Source organism: Pelobates fuscus, chromosome 2 (assembly GCF_036172605.1).
Source record: "Pelobates fuscus isolate aPelFus1 chromosome 2, aPelFus1.pri, whole genome shotgun sequence".
Classification (NCBI taxonomy): Eukaryota; Metazoa; Chordata; class Amphibia; order Anura; family Pelobatidae; genus Pelobates; species Pelobates fuscus.
Window position 1 is genome coordinate 7,098,424 of NC_086318.1, and position 22,598 is coordinate 7,121,021.

The 22,598-nt window shown below is 41.8% G+C and overlaps 1 protein-coding gene across 1 annotated transcript in view; it reads left to right on the forward strand.

Moving 5' to 3' along the window:
- Positions 1 to 22,598, forward strand: part of LOC134585796 (transmembrane protein 214-A-like) — a 49,333-nt gene that overhangs the window by 20,889 nt on the left and 5,846 nt on the right. The window contains exons 4-10 of the mRNA XM_063441266.1: positions 13,794 to 14,020; positions 15,101 to 15,192; positions 19,888 to 19,936; positions 21,082 to 21,192; positions 21,544 to 21,661; positions 21,918 to 22,014; positions 22,092 to 22,260. Of these exons, the coding sequence (XP_063297336.1) occupies positions 13,794 to 14,020; positions 15,101 to 15,192; positions 19,888 to 19,936; positions 21,082 to 21,192; positions 21,544 to 21,661; positions 21,918 to 22,014; positions 22,092 to 22,260 (863 nt within the window). The remainder of the gene's footprint in view (positions 1 to 13,793; positions 14,021 to 15,100; positions 15,193 to 19,887; positions 19,937 to 21,081; positions 21,193 to 21,543; positions 21,662 to 21,917; positions 22,015 to 22,091; positions 22,261 to 22,598) is intronic.

Sequence of the window (22,598 nt, forward strand, 5' to 3'; positions counted from 1 at the left end):
ATCCATCTCTCCCTGTATCACACACACAGGTACAGTCCCTGTTTATATTATCAGTCTCTCCCTGTATCACACACACAGGTACAGTCCCTGTTTATATTATCCGTCTCTCCCTGTATCACACACACAGGTACAGTCCCTGTTTATATTATCCGTCTCTTTCCTGTATCACACACACAGGTACAGTCCCTGTTTATATTATCCGTCTCTCCCTGTATCACACACACAGGTACAGTCCCTGTTTATATTATCCATCTCTCCCTGTATCACACACACAGGTACAGTCCCTGTTTATATTATCCGTCTCTCCCTGTATCACACACACAGGTACAGTCCCTGTTTATATTATCCGTCTCTCCCTGTATCACACACACAGGTACAGTCCCTGTTTATATTATCCGTCTCTCCCTGTATCACACACACAGGTACAGTCCCTGTTTATATTATCCGTCTCTCCCTGTATCACACACACACAGGTACAGTCCCTGTTTATATTATCCGTCTCTCCCTGTATCACACACACAGGTACAGTCCCTGTTTATATTATCAGTCTCTCCCTGTATCACACACACAGGTACAGTCCCTGTTTATATTATCCGTCTCTCCCTGTATCACACACACAGGTACAGTCCCTGTTTATATTATCCGTCTCTCCCTGTATCACACACACAGGTACAGTCCCTGTTTATATTATCCGTCTCTCCCTGTATCACACACACAGGTACAGTCCCTGTTTATATTATCCGTCTCTCCCTGTATCACACACACAGGTACAGTCCCTGTTTATATTATCCGTCTCTCCCTGTATCACACACACAGGTACAGTCCCTGTTTATATTATCCAGTCTCTCCCTGTATCACACACACAGGATACAGTCCCTGTTTATATTATCAGTCTCTCCCTGTATCACACACACAGGTACAGTCCCTGTTTATATTATCCGTCTCTCCCTGTATCACACACACAGGTACAGTCCCTGTTTATATTATCTGTCTCTCCCTGTATCACACACACAGGTACAGTCCCTGTTTATATTATCCGTCTCTCCCTGTATCACACACACAGGTACAGTCCCTGTTTATATTATCCGTCTCTCCCTGTATCAACACACACAGGTACAGTCCCTGTTTATATTATCCGTCTCTCCCTGTATCACACACACAGGTACAGTCCCTGTTTATATTATCCGTCTCTCCCTGTATCACACACACAGGTACAGTCCCTGTTTATATTATCCGTCTCTCCCTGTATCACACACACAGGTACAGTCCCTGTTTATATTATCCGTCTCTCCCTGTATCACACACACAGGTACAGTCCCTGTTTATATTATCTGTCTCTCCCTGTATCACACACACAGGTACAGTCCCTGTTTATATTATCCGTCTCTCCCTGTATCACACACACAGGTACAGTCCCTGTTTATATTATCCGTCTCTCCCTGTATCACACACACAGGTACAGTCCCTGTTTATATTATCTGTCTCTCCCTGTATCACACACACAGGTACAGTCCCTGTTTATATTATCCGTCTCTCCCTGTATCACACACACAGGTACAGTCCCTGTTTATATTATCCATCTCTCCCTGTATCACACACACAGGTACAGTCCCTGTTTATATTATCCGTCTCTCCCTGTATCACACACACAGGTACAGTCCCTGTTTATATTATCCGTCTCTCCCTGTATCACACACACAGGTACAGTCCCTGTTTATATTATCCGTCTCTCCCTGTATCACACACACAGGTACAGTCCCTGTTTATATTATCCGTCTCTCCCTGTATCACACACACAGGTACAGTCCCTGTTTATATTATCCGTCTCTCCCTGTATCACACACACAGGTACAGTCCCTGTTTATATTATCCATCTCTCCCTGTATCACACACACAGGTACAGTCCCTGTTTATATTATCCGTCTCTCCCTGTATCACACACACAGGTACAGTCCCTGTTTATATTATCCGTCTCTCCCTGTATCACACACACAGGTACAGTCCCTGTTTATATTATCCGTCTCTCCCTGTATCACACACACAGGTACAGTCCCTGTTTATATTATCCGTCTCTCCCTGTATCACACACACAGGTACAGTCCCTGTTTATATTATGTCTCTCCCTGTATCACACACACAGGTACAGTCCCTGTTTATATTATCCGTCTCTCCCTGTATCACACACACAGGTACAGTCCCTGTTTATATTATCTGTCTCTCCCTGTATCACACACACAGGTACAGTCCCTGTTTATATTATCCGTCTCTCCCTGTATCACACACACAGGTACAGTCCCTGTTTATATTATCCGTCTCTCCCTGTATCACACACACAGGTACAGTCCCTGTTTATATTATCCGTCTCTCCCTGTATCACACACACAGGTACAGTCCCTGTTTATATTATCTGTCTCTCCCTGTATCACACACACAGGTACAGTCCCTGTTTATATTATCCGTCTCTCCCTGTATCACACACACAGGTACAGTCCCTGTTTATATTATCCGTCTCTCCCTGTATCACACACACAGGTACAGTCCCTGTTTATATTATCCGTCTCTCCCTGTATCACACACACAGGTACAGTCCCTGTTTATATTATCCTGTCTCTCCCTGTATCACACACACAGGTACAGTCCCTGTTTATATTATCCGTCTCTCCCTGTATCACACACACAGGTACAGTCCCTGTTTATATTATCCGTCTCTCCCTGTATCACACACACAGGTACAGTCCCTGTTTATATTATCCATCTCTCCCTGTATCACACACACAGGTACAGTCCCTGTTTATATTATCTGTCTCTCCCTGTATCACACACACAGGTACAGTCCCTGTTTATATTATCCGTCTCTCCCTGTATCACACACACAGGTACAGTCCCTGTTTATATTATCCATCTCTCCCTGTATCACACACACAGGTACAGTCCCTGTTTATATTATCCGTCTCTCCCTGTATCACACACACAGGTACAGTCCCTGTTTATATTATCCGTCTCTCCCTGTATCACACACACAGGTACAGTCCCTGTTTATATTATCCGTCTCTCCCTGTATCACACACACAGGTACAGTCCCTGTTTATATTATCCGTCTCTCCCTGTATCACACACACAGGTACAGTCCCTGTTTATATTATCTGTCTCTCCCTGTATCACACACACAGGTACAGTCCCTGTTTATATTATCCGTCTCTCCCTGTATCACACACACAGGTACAGTCCCTGTTTATATTATCCGTCTCTCCCTGTATCACACACACAGGTACAGTCCCTGTTTATATTATCCGTCTCTCCCTGTATCACACACACAGGTACAGTCCCTGTTTATATTATCTGTCTCTCCCTGTATCACACACACAGGTACAGTCCCTGTTTATATTATCCGTCTCTCCCTGTATCACACACACAGGTACAGTCCCTGTTTATATTATCCGTCTCTCCCTGTATCACACACACAGGTACAGTCCCTGTTTATATTATCCGTCTCTCCCTGTATCACACACACAGGTACAGTCCCTGTTTATATTATCCGTCTCTCCCTGTATCACACACACAGGTACAGTCCCTGTTTATATTATCCGTCTCTCCCTGTATCACACACACAGGTACAGTCCCTGTTTATATTATCTGTCTCTCCCTGTATCACACACACAGGTACAGTCCCTGTTTATATTATCCGTCTCTCCCTGTATCACACACACAGGTACAGTCCCTGTTTATATTATCCGTCTCTCCCTGTATCACACACACAGGTACAGTCCCTGTTTATATTATCCGTCTCTCCCTGTATCACACACACAGGTACAGTCCCTGTTTATATTATCCGTCTCTCCCTGTATCACACACACAGGTACAGTCCCTGTTTATATTATCCGTCTCTCCCTGTATCACACACACAGGTACAGTCCCTGTTTATATTATCTGTCTCTCCCTGTATCACACACACAGGTACAGTCCCTGTTTATATTATCCGTCTCTCCCTGTATCACACACACAGGTACAGTCCCTGTTTATATTATCCGTCTCTCCCTGTATCACACACACAGGTACAGTCCCTGTTTATATTATCCGTCTCTCCCTGTATCACACACACAGGTACAGTCCCTGTTTATATTATCCGTCTCTCCCTGTATCACACACACAGGTACAGTCCCTGTTTATATTATCTGTCTCTCCCTGTATCACACACACAGGTACAGTCCCTGTTTATATTATCCGTCTCTCCCTGTATCACACACACAGGTACAGTCCCTGTTTATATTATCCGTCTCTCCCTGTATCACACACACAGGTACAGTCCCTGTTTATATTATCCGTCTCTCCCTGTATCACACACACAGGTACAGTCCCTGTTTATATTATCCGTCTCTCCCTGTATCACACACACAGGTACAGTCCCTGTTTATATTATCCGTCTCTCCCTGTATCACACACACAGGTACAGTCCCTGTTTATATTATCCGTCTCTCCCTGTATCACACACACAGGTACAGTCCCTGTTTATATTATCCGTCTCTCCCTGTATCACACACACAGGTACAGTCCCTGTTTATATTATCCGTCTCTCCCTGTATCACACACACAGGTACAGTCCCTGTTTATATTATCCGTCTCTCCCTGTATCACACACACAGGTACAGTCCCTGTTTATATTATCCGTCTCTCCCTGTATCACACACACAGGTACAGTCCCTGTTTATATTATCCATCTCTCCCTGTATCACACACACAGGTACAGTCCCTGTTTATATTATCTGTCTCTCCCTGTATCACACACACAGGTACAGTCCCTGTTTATATTATCCGTCTCTCCCTGTATCACACACACAGGTACAGTCCCTGTTTATATTATCCGTCTCTCCCTGTATCACACACACAGGTACAGTCCCTGTTTATATTATCCATCTCTCCCTGTATCACACACACAGGTACAGTCCCTGTTTATATTATCTGTCTCTCCCTGTATCACACACACAGGTACAGTCCCTGTTTATATTATCCGTCTCTCCCTGTATCACACACACAGGTACAGTCCCTGTTTATATTATCCGTCTCTCCCTGTATCACACACACAGGTACAGTCCCTGTTTATATTATCTGTCTCTCCCTGTATCACACACACAGGTACAGTCCCTGTTTATATTATCCGTCTCTCCCTGTATCACACACACAGGTACAGTCCCTGTTTATATTATCCGTCTCTCCCTGTATCACACACACAGGTACAGTCCCTGTTTATATTATCCGTCTCTCCCTGTATCACACACACAGGTACAGTCCCTGTTTATATTATCTGTCTCTCCCTGTATCACACACACAGGTACAGTCCCTGTTTATATTATCCGTCTCTCCCTGTATCACACACACAGGTACAGTCCCTGTTTATATTATCCGTCTCTCCCTGTATCACACACACAGGTACAGTCCCTGTTTATATTATCCGTCTCTCCCTGTATCACACACACAGGTACAGTCCCTGTTTATATTATCCGTCTCTCCCTGTATCACACACACAGGTACAGTCCCTGTTTATATTATCCGTCTCTCCCTGTATCACACACACAGGTACAGTCCCTGTTTATATTATCTGTCTCTCCCTGTATCACACACACAGGTACAGTCCCTGTTTATATTATCCGTCTCTCCCTGTATCACACACACAGGTACAGTCCCTGTTTATATTATCTGTCTCTCCCTGTATCACACACACAGGTACAGTCCCTGTTTATATTATCCGTCTCTCCCTGTATCACACACACAGGTACAGTCCCTGTTTATATTATCCGTCTCTCCCTGTATCACACACACAGGTACAGTCCCTGTTTATATTATCCGTCTCTCCCTGTATCACACACACAGGTACAGTCCCTGTTTATATTATCTGTCTCTCCCTGTATCACACACACAGGTACAGTCCCTGTTTATATTATCCGTCTCTCCCTGTATCACACACACAGGTACAGTCCCTGTTTATATTATCCGTCTCTCCCTGTATCACACACACAGGTACAGTCCCTGTTTATATTATCTGTCTCTCCCTGTATCACACACACAGGTACAGTCCCTGTTTATATTATCCGTCTCTCCCTGTATCACACACACAGGTACAGTCCCTGTTTATATTATCCGTCTCTCCCTGTATCACACACACAGGTACAGTCCCTGTTTATATTATCCGTCTCTCCCTGTATCACACACACAGGTACAGTCCCTGTTTATATTATCCGTCTCTCCCTGTATCACACACACAGGTACAGTCCCTGTTTATATTATCCGTCTCTCCCTGTATCACACACACAGGTACAGTCCCTGTTTATATTATCCGTCTCTCCCTGTATCACACACACAGGTACAGTCCCTGTTTATATTATCCGTCTCTCCCTGTATCACACACACAGGTACAGTCCCTGTTTATATTATCCGTCTCTCCCTGTATCACACACACAGGTACAGTCCCTGTTTATATTATCCGTCTCTCCCTGTATCACACACACAGGTACAGTCCCTGTTTATATTATCCGTCTCTCCCTGTATCACACACACAGGTACAGTCCCTGTTTATATTATCCGTCTCTCCCTGTATCACACACACAGGTACAGTCCCTGTTTATATTATCCGTCTCTCCCTGTATCACACACACAGGTACAGTCCCTGTTTATATTATCCGTCTCTCCCTGTATCACACACACAGGTACAGTCCCTGTTTATATTATCCGTCTCTCCCTGTATCACACACACAGGTACAGTCCCTGTTTATATTATCCGTCTCTCCCTGTATCACACACACAGGTACAGTCCCTGTTTATATTATCCGTCTCTCCCTGTATCACACACACAGGTACAGTCCCTGTTTATATTATCCGTCTCTCCCTGTATCACACACACAGGTACAGTCCCTGTTTATATTATCCGTCTCTCCCTGTATCACACACACAGGTACAGTCCCTGTTTATATTATCCGTCTCTCCCTGTATCACACACACAGGTACAGTCCCTGTTTATATTATCCGTCTCTCCCTGTATCACACACACAGGTACAGTCCCTGTTTATATTATCCGTCTCTCCCTGTATCACACACACAGGTACAGTCCCTGTTTATATTATCCGTCTCTCCCTGTATCACACACACAGGTACAGTCCCTGTTTATATTATCCGTCTCTCCCTGTATCACACACACAGGTACAGTCCCTGTTTATATTATCCGTCTCTCCCTGTATCACACACACAGGTACAGTCCCTGTTTATATTATCCGTCTCTCCCTGTATCACACACACAGGTACAGTCCCTGTTTATATTATCCGTCTCTCCCTGTATCACACACACAGGTACAGTCCCTGTTTATATTATCCGTCTCTCCCTGTATCACACACACAGGTACAGTCCCTGTTTATATTATCCGTCTCTCCCTGTATCACACACACAGGTACAGTCCCTGTTTATATTATCCGTCTCTCCCTGTATCACACACACAGGTACAGTCCCTGTTTATATTATCCGTCTCTCCCTGTATCACACACACAGGTACAGTCCCTGTTTATATTATCCGTCTCTCCCTGTATCACACACACAGGTACAGTCCCTGTTTATATTATCCATCTCTCCCTGTATCACACACACAGGTACAGTCCCTGTTTATATTATCTGTCTCTCCCTGTATCACACACACAGGTACAGTCCCTGTTTATATTATCCGTCTCTCCCTGTATCACACACACAGGTACAGTCCCTGTTTATATTATCTGTCTCTCCCTGTATCACACACACAGGTACAGTCCCTGTTTATATTATCCGTCTCTCCCTGTATCACACACACAGGTACAGTCCCTGTTTATATTATCTGTCTCTCCCTGTATCACACACACAGGTACAGTCCCTGTTTATATTATCCGTCTCTCCCTGTATCACACACACAGGTACAGTCCCTGTTTATATTATCCGTCTCTCCCTGTATCACACACACAGGTACAGTCCCTGTTTATATTATCTGTCTCTCCCTGTATCACACACACAGGTACAGTCCCTGTTTATATTATCCGTCTCTCCCTGTATCACACACACAGGTACAGTCCCTGTTTATATTATCTGTCTCTCCCTGTATCACACACACAGGTACAGTCCCTGTTTATATTATCCGTCTCTCCCTGTATCACACACACAGGTACAGTCCCTGTTTATATTATCCGTCTCTCCCTGTATCACACACACAGGTACAGTCCCTGTTTATATTATCTGTCTCTCCCTGTATCACACACACAGGTACAGTCCCTGTTTATATTATCCGTCTCTCCCTGTATCACACACACAGGTACAGTCCCTGTTTATATTATCCATCTCTCCCTGTATCACACACACAGGTACAGTCCCTGTTTATATTATCTGTCTCTCCCTGTATCACACACACAGGTACAGTCCCTGTTTATATTATCCGTCTCTCCCTGTATCACACACACAGGTACAGTCCCTGTTTATATTATCCATCTCTCCCTGTATCACACACACAGGTACAGTCCCTGTTTATATTATCTGTCTCTCCCTGTATCACACACACAGGTACAGTCCCTGTTTATATTATCTGTCTCTCCCTGTATCACACACACAGGTACAGTCCCTGTTTATATTATCCGTCTCTCCCTGTATCACACACACAGGTACAGTCCCTGTTTATATTATCCGTCTCTCCCTGTATCACACACACAGGTACATTCCCTGTTTATATTATCCGTCTCTCCCTGTATCACACACACAGGTACAGTCCCTGTTTATATTATCCGTCTCTCCCTGTATCACACACACAGGTACAGTCCCTGTTTATATTATCCGTCTCTCCCTGTATCACACACACAGGTACAGTCCCTGTTTATATTATCTGTCTCTCCCTGTATCACACACACAGGTACAGTCCCTGTTTATATTATCGGTCTCTCCCTGTATCACACACACAGGTACAGTCCCTGTTTATATTATCCGTCTCTCCCTGTATCACACACACAGGTACAGTCCCTGTTTATATTATCTGTCTCTCCCTGTATCACACACACAGGTACAGTCCCTGTTTATATTATCCGTCTCTCCCTGTATCACACACACAGGTACAGTCCCTGTTTATATTATCCGTCTCTCCCTGTATCACACACACAGGTACAGTCCCTGTTTATATTATCCATCTCTCCCTGTATCACACACACACAGGTACAGTCCCTGTTTATATTATCCATCCCTCCCTGTATCACACACACAGGTACAGTCCCTGTTTATATTATCCATCCCTCCCTGTATCACACACACAGGTACAGTCCCTGTTTATATTATCCGTCTCTCCCTGTATCACACACACAGGTACAGTCCCTGTTTATATTATCCGTCTCTCCCTGTATCACACACACAGGTACAGTCCCTGTTTATATTATCCATCTCTCCCTGTATCACACACACACAGGTACAGTCCCTGTTTATATTATCCATCCCTCCCTGTATCACACACACAGGTACAGTCCCTGTTTATATTATCTGTCTCTCCCTGTATCACACACACAGGTACAGTCCCTGTTTATATTATCCATCCCTCCCTGTATCACATACACAGGTACAGTCCCTGTTTATATTATCGGTCTCTCCCTGTATCACACACACAGGTACAGTCCCTGTTTATATTATCCATCTCTCCCTGTATCACACACACACAGGTACAGTCCCTGTTTATATTATCCATCCCTCCCTGTATCACACACACAGGTATCTGTCTCTCCCTGTATCACACACACAGGTACAGTCCCTGTTTATATTATCTGTCTCTCCCTGTATCACACACACAGGTACAGTCCCTGTTTATATTATCCATCCCTCCCTGTATCACACACACAGGTACAGTCCCTGTTTATATTATCCGTCTCTCCCTGTATCACACACACAGGTACAGTCCCTGTTTATATTATCCGTCTCTCCCTGTATCACACACACAGGTACAGTCCCTGTTTATATTATCCGTCTCTCCCTGTATCACACACACAGGTACAGTCCCTGTTTATATTATCCGTCTCTCCCTGTATCACAAACACAGGTACAGTCCCTGTTTATATTATCCGTCTCTCCCTGTATCACACACACAGGTACAGTCCCTGTTTATATTATCCGTCTCTCCCTGTATCACACACACAGGTACAGTCCCTGTTTATATTATCCGTCTCTCCCTGTATCACACACACAGGTACAGTCCCTGTTTATATTATCCGTCTCTCCCTGTATCACACACACAGGTACAGTCCCTGTTTATATTATCCATCTCTCCCTGTATCACACACACAGGTACAGTCCCTGTTTATATTATCCGTCTCTCCCTGTATCACACACACAGGTACAGTCCCTGTTTATATTATCTGTCTCTCCCTGTATCACACACACAGGTACAGTCCCTGTTTATATTATCAGTCTCTCCCTGTATCACACACACAGGTACAGTCCCTGTTTATATTATCTGTCTCTCCCTGTATCACACACACAGGTACAGTCCCTGTTTATATTATCCGTCTCTCCCTGTATCACACACAGGTACAGTCCCTGTTTATATTATCCGTCTCTCCCTGTATCACACACACAGGTACAGTCCCTGTTTATATTATCCGTCTCTCTCTGTATCACACACACAGGTACAGTCCCTGTTTATATTATCTGTCCCTGTTTATATTATCCGTCTCTCTCTGTATCACACACACAGGTACTGTCCCTGTTTATATTATCCGTCTCTCCCTGTATCACACACACAGGTACAGTCCCTGTTTATATTATCCGTCTCTCCCTGTATCACACACACAGGTACAGTCCCTGTTTATATTATCCGTCTCTCCCTGTATCACACACACAGGTACAGTCCCTGTTTATATTATCTGTCTCTCCCTGTATCACACACACAGGTACAGTCCCTGTTTATATTATCTGTCTCTCCCTGTATCACACACACAGGTACAGTCCCTGTTTATATTATCCGTCTCTCCCTGTATCACACACAGGTACAGTCCCTGTTTATATTATCCGTCTCTCCCTGTATCACACACACAGGTACAGTCCCTGTTTATATTATCCGTCTCTCCCTGTATCACACACACAGGTACAGTCCCTGTTTATATTATCTGTCTCTCCCTGTATCACACACACAGGTACAGTCCCTGTTTATGTTATCCGTCTCTCTCTGTATCACACACACAGGTACAGTCCCTGTTTATATTATCCGTCTCTCCCTGTATCACACACACAGGTACAGTCCCTGTTTATATTATCCGTCTCTCCCTGTATCACACACACAGGTACAGTCCCTGTTTATATTATCCGTCTCTCCCTGTATCACACACACAGGTACAGTCCCTGTTTATATTATCCGTCTCTCCCTGTATCACACACACAGGTACAGTCCCTGTTTATATTATCCGTCTCTCCCTGTATCACACACACAGGTACAGTCCCTGTTTATATTATCCGTCTCTCTGTATCACACACACAGGTACAGTCCCTGTTTATATTATCCGTCTCTCTCTGTATCACACACACAGGTACAGTCCCTGTTTATATTATCCGTCTCTCCCTGTATCACACACACAGGTACAGTCCCTGTTTATATTATCTGTCTCTCCCTGTATCACACACACAGGTACAGTCCCTGTTTATATTATCTGTCTCTCCCTGTATCACACACACAGGTACAGTCCCTGTTTATATTATCCGTCTCTCCCTGTATCACACACACAGGTACAGTCCCTGTTTATATTATCCGTCTCTCCCTGTATCACACACACAGGTACAGTCCCTGTTTATATTATCCATCTCTCCCTGTATCACACACACAGGTACAGTCCCTGTTTATATTATCCGTCTCTCCCTGTATCACACACACAGGTACAGTCCCTGTTTATATTATCTGTATCTCCCTGTATCACACACACAGGTACAGTCCCTGTTTATATTATCTCTCTCTCCCTGTATCACACACACAGGTACAGTCCCTGTTTATATTATCCATCCCTCCCTGTATCACACACACAGGTACAGTCCCTGTTTATATTATCCATCCCTCCCTGTATCACACACACAGGTACAGTCCCTGTTTATATTATCCGTCTCTCCCTGTATCACACACACAGGTACAGTCCCTGTTTATATTATCCATCTCTCCCTGTATCACACACACAGGTACAGTCCCTGTTTATATTATCCGTCTCTCCCTGTATCACACACAGGTACAGTCCCTGTTTATATTATCCGTCTCTCCCTGTATCACACACACAGGTACAGTCCCTGTTTATATTATCTGTCTCTCCCTGTATCACACACACAGGTACAGTCCCTGTTTATATTATCCGTCTCTCCCTGTATCACACACAGGTACAGTCCCTGTTTATATTATCTGTCTCTCCCTGTATCACACACACAGGTACAGTCCCTGTTTATATTATCTGTCTCTCCCTGTATCACACACACAGGTACAGTCCCTGTTTATATTATCTGTCTCTCCCTGTATCACACACACAGGTACAGTCCCTGTTTATATTATCTGTCTCTCCCTGTATCACACACACAGGTACAGTCCCTGTTTATATTATCCGTCTCTCCCTGTATCACACACACAGGTACAGTCCCTGTTTATATTATCCGTCTCTCCCTGTATCACACACACAGGTACAGTCCCTGTTTATATTATCTGTCTCTCCCTGTATCACACACACAGGTACAGTCCCTGTTTATATTATCTGTCTCTCCCTGTATCACACACACAGGTACAGTCCCTGTTTATATTATCTGTCTCTCCCTGTATCACACACACAGGTACAGTCCCTGTTTATATTATCCGTCTCTCCCTGTATCACACACACAGGTACAGTCCCTGTTTATATTATCTGTCTCTCCCTGTATCACACACACAGGTACAGTCCCTGTTTATATTATCCGTCTCTCCCTGTATCACACACACAGGTACAGTCCCTGTTTATGTTATCCGTCTCTCCCTGTATCACACACACAGGTACAGTCCCTGTTTATATTATCTGTCTCTCCCTGTATCACACACACAGGTACAGTCCCTGTTTATATTATCCGTCTCTCCCTGTATCACACACACAGGTACAGTCCCTGTTTATATTATCTGTCTCTCCCTGTATCACACACACAGGTACAGTCCCTGTTTATATTATCCGTCTCTCCCTGTATCACACACACAGGTACAGTCCCTGTTTATATTATCCGTCTCTCCCTGTATCACACACACAGGTACAGTCCCTGTTTATGTTATCCGTCTCTCCCTGTATCACACACACAGGTACAGTCCCTGTTTATATTATCCGTCTCTCCCTGTATCACACACACAGGTACAGTCCCTGTTTATATTATCCGTCTCTCCCTGTATCACACACACAGGTACAGTCCCTGTTTATATTATCTGTCTCTCCCTGTATCACACACACAGGTACAGTCCCTGTTTATATTATCCGTCTCTCCCTGTATCACACACACAGGTACAGTCCCTGTTTATATTATCTGTCTCTCCCTGTATCACACACACAGGTACAGTCCCTGTTTATATTATCCGTCTCTCCCTGTATCACACACACAGGTACAGTCCCTGTTTATATTATCTGTCTCTCCCTGTATCACACACACAGGTACAGTCCCTGTTTATATTATCCATCTCTCCCTGTATCACACACACATGTACAGTCCCTGTTTATATTATCCGTCTCTCCCTGTATCACACACAGGTACAGTCCCTGTTTATATTATCCATCCCTCCCTGTATCACACACATACTTTATATTGTCACTGAATACCACTAACTTTTATTTCATTTTAATAGACTGTATCCATTTTACGGTTTGTATTTTTTGCAGCCAACAGTCACAGCTGCGAGACTTGTACCCGAGACTGAAAGTCCTGGCATTTGGCGCCACACCAGAGAGCACTCTTCATACTTACTTCCCGTCATTCCTTTCTAGAGCCACCCCAAACTGTCCAACAGACATGAAGAAAGAGGTGTGGGCACAGCACTAGACATTCCAGAATGTTGACTTGATGTTTTAGTGGAGTGAAGGAAGTTGGTTTCAACTGTTTCAGTGTAATGGATTACAGGCTCAATGCGTGGTATAGGGTGTTGTGGTTAACAGGGGGATGGTATACACGGCTTTATACAGGAAGATTGTACTCTCTATTATGTACACTCTATTATGTACCCTCCACTTACAATCAACTGGTTTAAGCTTATTGGAAAGATGAACCGACCCATTTAGTCTGACCTGTTTTCCATTATGTTATGAGATATTGTGGGGTTCCTAGTGGTACTACGTTGTGAGATTGTGGGGTTCCTAGCAGTGCTACGTTGTGATATTGTGGGGTTCCTAGCAGGACTACGTTGTGATATTGTGGGGTTCCTAGCAGTGCTACGTTATGTGATATTGTGAGGTTCCTAGCAATGCTACGTTATGTGAGATTGTGGGGTTCCTAGCAGTGCTACGTTATGTGATATTGTGGGGTTCCTAGCAGTGCTACGTTATGTGATATTGTGGGGTTCCTAGCAGTGCTACTTTGTGAGATTGTGGGGGTCCTAGCAGTGCTACGTTATGTGATATTGTGGGGGTCCTTGCAGTGCTACGTTATGTGATATTGTGGGGTTCCTAGCAGTGCTACGTTATGTGATATTGTGGGGTTCCTAGCAGTGCTACGTTATGTGAGAGTGGGGTTCCTAGCAGTGCTACGTTATGTGATATTGTGGGGTTCCTAGCAGTGCTACGTTATGTGAGATTGTGGGGTTCCTAGCAGTGCTACGTTATGTGATATTGTGAGGTTCCTAGCAATGCTACGTTATGTGAGATTGTGGGGTTCCTAGCAGTGCTACGTTATGTGATATTGTGGGGTTCCTAGCAGTGCTACGTTATGTGATATTGTGGGGTTCCTAGCAGTGCTACGTTATGTGATATTGTGGGGTTCCTAGCAGTGCTACGTTATGTGATATTGTGGGGTTCCTAGCAGTGCTACGTTATGTGATATCTTGGTGTTCCTAGCAATGCTATGTTATGAGATCTACATGGTTGGTTTATTTTCTCATTTTCTTTCCAGCTGCTGCGGAGTCTCAGTGAGTGTCTAAACCTTGATGCACTGAGCTTCAATGTGTGGCGCCAGTTATATGCCAAGCACTTACCGCAGTCCTAGTAAGTTACCTGGAGGCAGTCGGTCAATGAGTTACATTCCTCCATCCTGTGTAAATAATAAATGCATCCTTTAATGGTGATCAGTCCATTCAATATGTAATAAAATTACTGTATGGTTATGGTACAGTAATGCCTGGTTATAGTGATAGTAGTTATAGTGATAGTACAGTAATGTCTGTATGGTTCTAGTGATAGTACAGTAATGTCTGTATGGTTATAGTGATAGTACAGTAATGACTGGTTCTAGTGATAGTACAGTAATGTCTGTATGGTTATAGTGATAGTATAGTAATGACTGTATGGTTATAGTGATAGTATAGTAATGACTGTATGGTTATGGTATAGTAATGACTGTATGGTTATAGTGATAGTATAGTAATGACTGTATGGTTATAGTGATAGTATAGTAATGTCTGTATGGTTCTAGTGATAGTACAGTAATGTCTGTATGGTTATAGTGATAGTATAGTAATGACTGTATGGTTATAGTGATAGTATAGTAATGTCTGTATGGTTATAGTGATAGTACAGTAATGTCTGTATGGTTATAGTGATAGTATAGTAATGACTGTATGGTTATAGTGATAGTATAGTAATGACTGTATGGTTATAGTGATAGTACAGTAATGTCTGTATGGTTATAGTGATAGTATAGTAATGACTGTATGTTATAGTGATAGTATAGTAATGTCTGTATGGTTATAGTGATAGTACAGTAATGTCTGTATGGTTATAGTGATAGTATAGTAATGACTGTATGTTATAGTGATAGTATAGTAATGTCTATGGTTATAGTGATAGTATAGTAATGTCTATGGTTATAGTGATAGTATAGTAATGACTGTATGGTTATAGTGATAGTATAGTAATGACTGTATGGTTATAGTGATAGTATAGTAATGACTGTATGGTTATAGTGATAGTACAGTAATGACTGTATGGTTATAGTAATGACTGTATGGTTATAGTAATGACTGTATGGTTATAGTAATGACTGTATGGTTATAGTGATAGTATAGTAATGTCTGTATGGTTATAGTGATAGTACAGTAATGTCTGTATGGTTATAGTGATAGTATAGTAATGACTGTATGGTTATAGTGATAGTATAGTAATGACTGTATGGTTATAGTGATAGTATAGTAATGACTGTATGGTTCTAGTGATAGTACAGTAATGACTGGTTCTAGTGATAGTACAGTAATGACTGGTTCTAGTGATAGTACAGTAATGACTGGTTCTAGTGATAGTACAGTAATGACTGGTTCTAGTGATAGTACAGTAATGACTGGTTCTAGTGATAGTACAGTAATGACTGGTTCTAGTGATAGTACAGTAATGACTGGTTCTAGTGATAGTACAGTAATGACTGGTTCTAGTGATAGTATAGTAATGACTGTATGGTTATAGTGATAGTACAGTAATGTCTGTATGGTTATAGTGATAGTACAGTAATGTCTGTATGGTTATAGTATAGTAATGACTGTATGGTTATAGTATAGTAATGACTGGTTATAGTGATAGTATAGTAATGTCTGTATGGTTCTAGTGATAGTACAGTAATGACTGGTTCTAGTGATAGTACAGTAATGACTGGTTCTAGTGATAGTACAGTAATGACTTGTTCTAGTGATAGTACAGTAATGACTTGTTCTAGTGATAGTACAGTAATGACTGGTTCTAGTGATAGTACAGTAATGACTGGTTCTAGTGATAGTACAGTAATGACTGGTTCTAGTGATAGTACAGTAATGACTGGTTCTAGTGATAGTACAGTAATGACTGGTTCTAGTGATAGTACAGTAATGACTGGTTCTAGTGATAGTACAGTAATGACTGGTTCTAGTGATAGTACAGTAATGACTGGTTCTAGTGATAGTACAGTAATGTCTGTATGGTTATAGTATAGTAATGACTGTATGGTTATAGTATAGTAATGACTGTATGGTTATAGTATAGTAATGACTGGTTATAGTGATAGTATAGTAATGACTGGTTATAGTGATAGTATAGTAATGTCTGTATGGTTCTAGTGATAGTACAGTAATGACTGTATGGTTCTAGTGAGAGTACAGTAATGACTGTATGGTTCTAGTGAGAGTACAGTAATGACTGTATGGTTCTAGTGAGAGTACAGTAATGACTGTATGGTTATAGTGAGAGTACAGTAATGACTGTATGGTTATAGTGAGAGTACAGTAATGACTGTATGGTTATAGTGAGAGTACAGTAATGACTGTATGGTTATAGTGAGAGTACAGTAATGACTGTATGGTTATAGTGAGAGTACAGTAATGACTGTATGGTTATAGTGAGAGTACAGTAATGACTGTATGGTTATAGTGAGAGTACAGTAATGACTGTATGGTTATAGTGAGAGTATAGTAATGACTGTATGGTTATAGTATAGTAATGACTGGTTATAGTGATAGTATAGTAATGTCTGTATGGTTCTAGTGATAGTACAGTAATGACTGGTTCTAGTGATAGTACAGTAATGTCTGTATGGTTATAGTGATGGTATAGTAATGACTGTATGGTTCTAGTGATAGTATAGTAATGTCTGTATGGTTATAGTGATAGTATAGTAATGTCTGTATGGTTATAGTGATAGTACAGTAATGTCTGTATGGTTATAGTGATAGTATAGTAATGTCTGTATGGTTATAGTGATAGTACAGTAATGACTGGTTATAGTGATAGTACAGTAATGACTGGTTATAGTGATAGTACAGTAATGACTGGTTATAGTGATAGTATAGTAATGTCTGTATGGTTATAGTGATAGTATAGTAATGTCTGTATAGTTATAGTGATAGTACAGTAATGACTGTATGGTTATAGTGATAGTATAGTAATGTCTGTATGGTTATAGTGATAGTATAGTAATGTCTGTATGGTTATAGTGATAGTACAGTAATGACTGTATGGTTATAGTGATAGTATAGTAATGTCTGTATGGTTATAGTGATAGTATAGTAATGTCTGTATGGTTATAGTGATAGTACAGTAATGACTGTATGGTTATAGTGATAGTATAGTAATGACTGTATGGTTATAGTGATAGTACAGTAATGACTGTATGGTTCTAGTGATAGTACAGTAATGACTGGTTCTAGTGATAGTACAGTAATGACTGTATGGTTATAGTGATAGTATAGTAATGTCTGTATGGTTATAGTGATAGTATAGTAATGTCTGTATAGTTATAGTGATAGTACAGTAATGACTGTATGGTTATAGTGATAGTATAGTAATGTCTGTATGGTTATAGTGATAGTATAGTAATGTCTGTATGGTTATAGTGATAGTACAGTAATGACTGTATGGTTATAGTGATAGTATAGTAATGACTGTATGGTTATAGTGATAGTACAGTAATGACTGTATGGTTCTAGTGATAGTACAGTAATGACTGGTTCTAGTGATAGTACAGTAATGACTGTATGGTTATAGTGATAGTATAGTAATGTCTGTATGGTTATAGTGATAGTATAGTAATGACTGTATGGTTCTAGTGATAGTACAGTAATGACTGGTTATAGTGATAGTACAGTAATGACTGGTTATAGTGATAGTACAGTAATGACTGGTTATAGTGATAGTACAGTAATGACTGGTTATAGTGATAGTATAGTAATGTCTGTATGGTTATAGTGATAGTATAGTAATGTCTGTATGGTTATAGTGATAGTATAGTAATGTCTGTATAGTTATAGTGATAGTACAGTAATGACTGGTTATAGTGATAGTATAGTAATGACTGTATGGTTATAGTGATAGTACAGTAATGACTGTATGGTTATAGTGATAGTACAGTAATGACTGTATGGTTATAGTGATAGTATAGTAATGACTGGTTCTAGTGATAGTACAGTAATGACTGTATGGTTATAGTGATAGTATAGTAATGACTGGTTCTAGTGATAGTACAGTAATGTCTGTATGGTTCTAGTGATAGTACAGTAATGTCTGTATGGTTCTAGTGATAGTACAGTAATGTCTGTATGGTTATAGTGATAGTATAGTAATGTCTGTATGGTTATAGTGATAGTACAGTAATGACTGGTTAGAGTAATAGTACAGTAATGACTGGTTAGAGTAATAGTGATAGTATAGTAATGTCTGTATGGTTCTAGTGATAGTACAGTAATGACTGGTTAGAGTAATAGTACAGTAATGACTGGTTAGAGTAATAGTACAGTAATGACTGGTTAGAGTAATAGTACAGTAATCACTGTATGGTTATAGTATAGTAATGACTGTGTATGGTTATGGTTATAGTCATAGTATAATATAGTAATGATTGTGTAGGTTTATGCTGTAGCTATAGCTAATTCTTGCACAGCTGGGCTATTGTGCCTGTTTACCAGTACTCGGTATACGGACTGCTCACAGATTTTCTTTCTCTGTGTATCTGTAACTGGTCAGTCCTGTGGTTCTTAGCTCGGATGTCATTAAGCTGTGTTTCTATAGATATTGTGTCCTCAAGTCTAGTAATGTGATTGGTTTGTGTGTTTTTAACACTGGTCACTAGAACGTGTGCAGCCTTAGGTGCTGCGTATAATGGCTTGTGTGTTATTGCTGTTACTGGTATCTTTGTAACCTGTTTTAGTTTCTTGGTAATAACGGCGCCGACTGGGTGGGCTTTCAGTAATATTGTAATATTGTAACATGTCACATCTTATATTTCAGTCTCCTTTTACAACATCTTGTTGATACCTGGGACACGTCCTCAAAAACAGTGAGTGGATAACATTTAATGCCTGTTCTGGGGTTTTCATATGTCTAGAATGTATTAAGACTTATAAATGCTTTAAAATTCACATAAAGTGTACAGATTGTATTTCGGTACTTTACGCTGTATCCCTTTACCTGCCTGTGATATAGATTATTTTAAATAAACAAATATGTTTAAATGTCTATCTGTTCCTGTCCAAATCTGAGATGATTAAATTGCATATGCGCAGAAGTAAATTCACACAGTGAATCCCTGGGATTCTGGGTAATAATGGAGCAGACCGGTCGTTGCACAGTATCCCTGGGATTCTGGGTAATAATGGAGCAGACCGGTCGTTGCACAGTATCCCTGGGATTCTGGGTAATAATGGAGCAGACCGGTCGTTGCACAGTATCCCTGGGATTCTAGGTAATAATGGAGCAGACCGGGCGTTGCGCTGTATCCCTTTACCTGCCTGGGATACTGGGTAATTACGGAGCAGACCGGTCGTTACGCTGTATCACTTTACCTGCCTGGGATACTGGGTAATTACGGAGCAGACCGGGCGTTACGCTGTATCCCTTTACCTGCCTGGGATACTGGGTAATTACGGAGCAGACCGGTCGTTACACTGTATCACTTTACCGGCCTGGGATACTGGGTAATTACAGAGCAGACCGGTCGTTACGCTGTATCACTTTACCTGCCTGGGATACTGGGTAATTACAGAGCAGACCGGTCGTTACGCTGTATCACTTTACCTGCCTGGGATACTGGGTAATTACGGAGCAGACCGGGCGTTACGCTGTATCCCTTTACCTGCCTGGGATACTGGGTAATTACGGAGCAGACCGGTCGTTACACTGTATCACTTTACCGGCCTGGGATACTGGGTAATTACAGAGCAGACCGGTCGTTACGCTGTATCCCTTTACCTGCCTGGGATTCTGGGTAATTACAGAGCAGACCGGTCATTACGCAGTATCCCTTCTCCCTGCTGTGCCACTCATCCTGTTTGATTGCTTTTGGACCTTCCAGGACGGCAAATTATTTATTTTTCTTCTCATACTCCCACTGTATGGTCTTTTACTATCCACCACTGGTTTATCTATGCCTTGCAGGAAGTTTCTATTTTCCATCCAGTGTTTGTGTTTTATTTTATCCTATAGATGCGAAAATCTCTGCAAGAGACTGTTCAGTCCTTTAACGTTACAAATGGAGAATTTTCTGCAAAAGGTCACAATGTGAGAGATATTGAAACTTGTGAAGAAACTTGCCAGGTAAGAGCTTGTGTGAGAGAGACACTAGAATCTCGATAGCCTGTTCAAGTAGTGAGTTATAGTCTCGTGGTTTGAGAAGCTCGGGGTCATGGACTGCTGGGATTTTGTGAAATAGATTTCTCCCCCTGTGGTCTGGGCATGCTATGAGATGACGAATGTTCCAATCTTTAGAAAAGCTGAGTTAACTCTCCGCCCTCATGCCCACCTTTTATAATTTGTCTACGTTGCCATGCAATCGTTCTGCGCTTTTTTTTTGCTTTTTAAAATCATGGTCTCTTTCGGCATTTAATGTTCCGAGAAGGTGAAGAGTTTTACTCAATGTGACAGCAGTGTCTTCTCCCTGTGTTCTAGGCTCTCACACAGAAGATGAAGGGTCGTGGAATTCCTTGGTTTCGAATCTTCCTTGTAGCACTTGTATTTATATCGGGTTTTATGATCCATGATATTAGGACACACGGAAGCTTTGAAGGTAAGCTTTGGCCTTTTTACTCTGTAGAAAACATAACGTCTTATTATTTTTAATAAGAATCTTCCTGTCTTCCTTCTGACTTATTCTTTCCATTTAAAGGGGGCATACCCCCTCTTATTGGGAATGGTGGGAACATCCACAGCCATGCAGGGTTACTGGTATGTCCCTGGCACAGAAAGTTTATTATTTTTGCCTATTAATGGTTACCAGTTTACTATACACACATAACCCGTTTCTGATCTTCATGTTATTCCAGCATCTTCATCGGCAAAACTGCTCCACCAGTCTCGCCTCCTGCCTGTTATCCAGCTGGCGTGGAGCAAAACGTCACATGTATGCCAGCAAGGCCATAGGTGAGTGGCAACGGGCATGAGATGATGTGTCTGTAGCAGGAAGCCCATGGGTGACATGCCTTTCTTTTACTTTGCAGCTGGTTAGAGGCACACGTCCCTCTGTATTACTCTCAAGCAGTTGAAGTGTTGGGGCCGCACCTTGAGCTGCTTTGGGTAAAATTCAAGGAAGGAGCCGTATACATGTCTGGAAAATGCTCATCGTTCATTAACTTTGTCGTTGACAATTTGCCGTGGTTTATTGAATGGGTAAGAATCCAAGATCATTTAAACTCAGTCATCTCTTGGCAACAGTAAATTTGTCAAAAGCCGTCATGTCAAAAAGGTTTTGTTCAATAAGCAGTGCAATTATGGCTGGAGCCTTTTACTGTCCTCCTTCCCTCTAATGTGCACACACAGATATTGTATATGTGGTTTGTTTTTTCATCGGTTTCTACACCACTCATGTAATGAAAATAAAATCAAAATAGATTCACATATTAGATTGTTAAAATGCCTCCTATTCCAGTTGTTTGCTCAGTGCAGTAACCTCCGTACATTTTAGTTTCATGTAGTACAGGGCTGTCCAACCTGCGGCCCCCCAGATG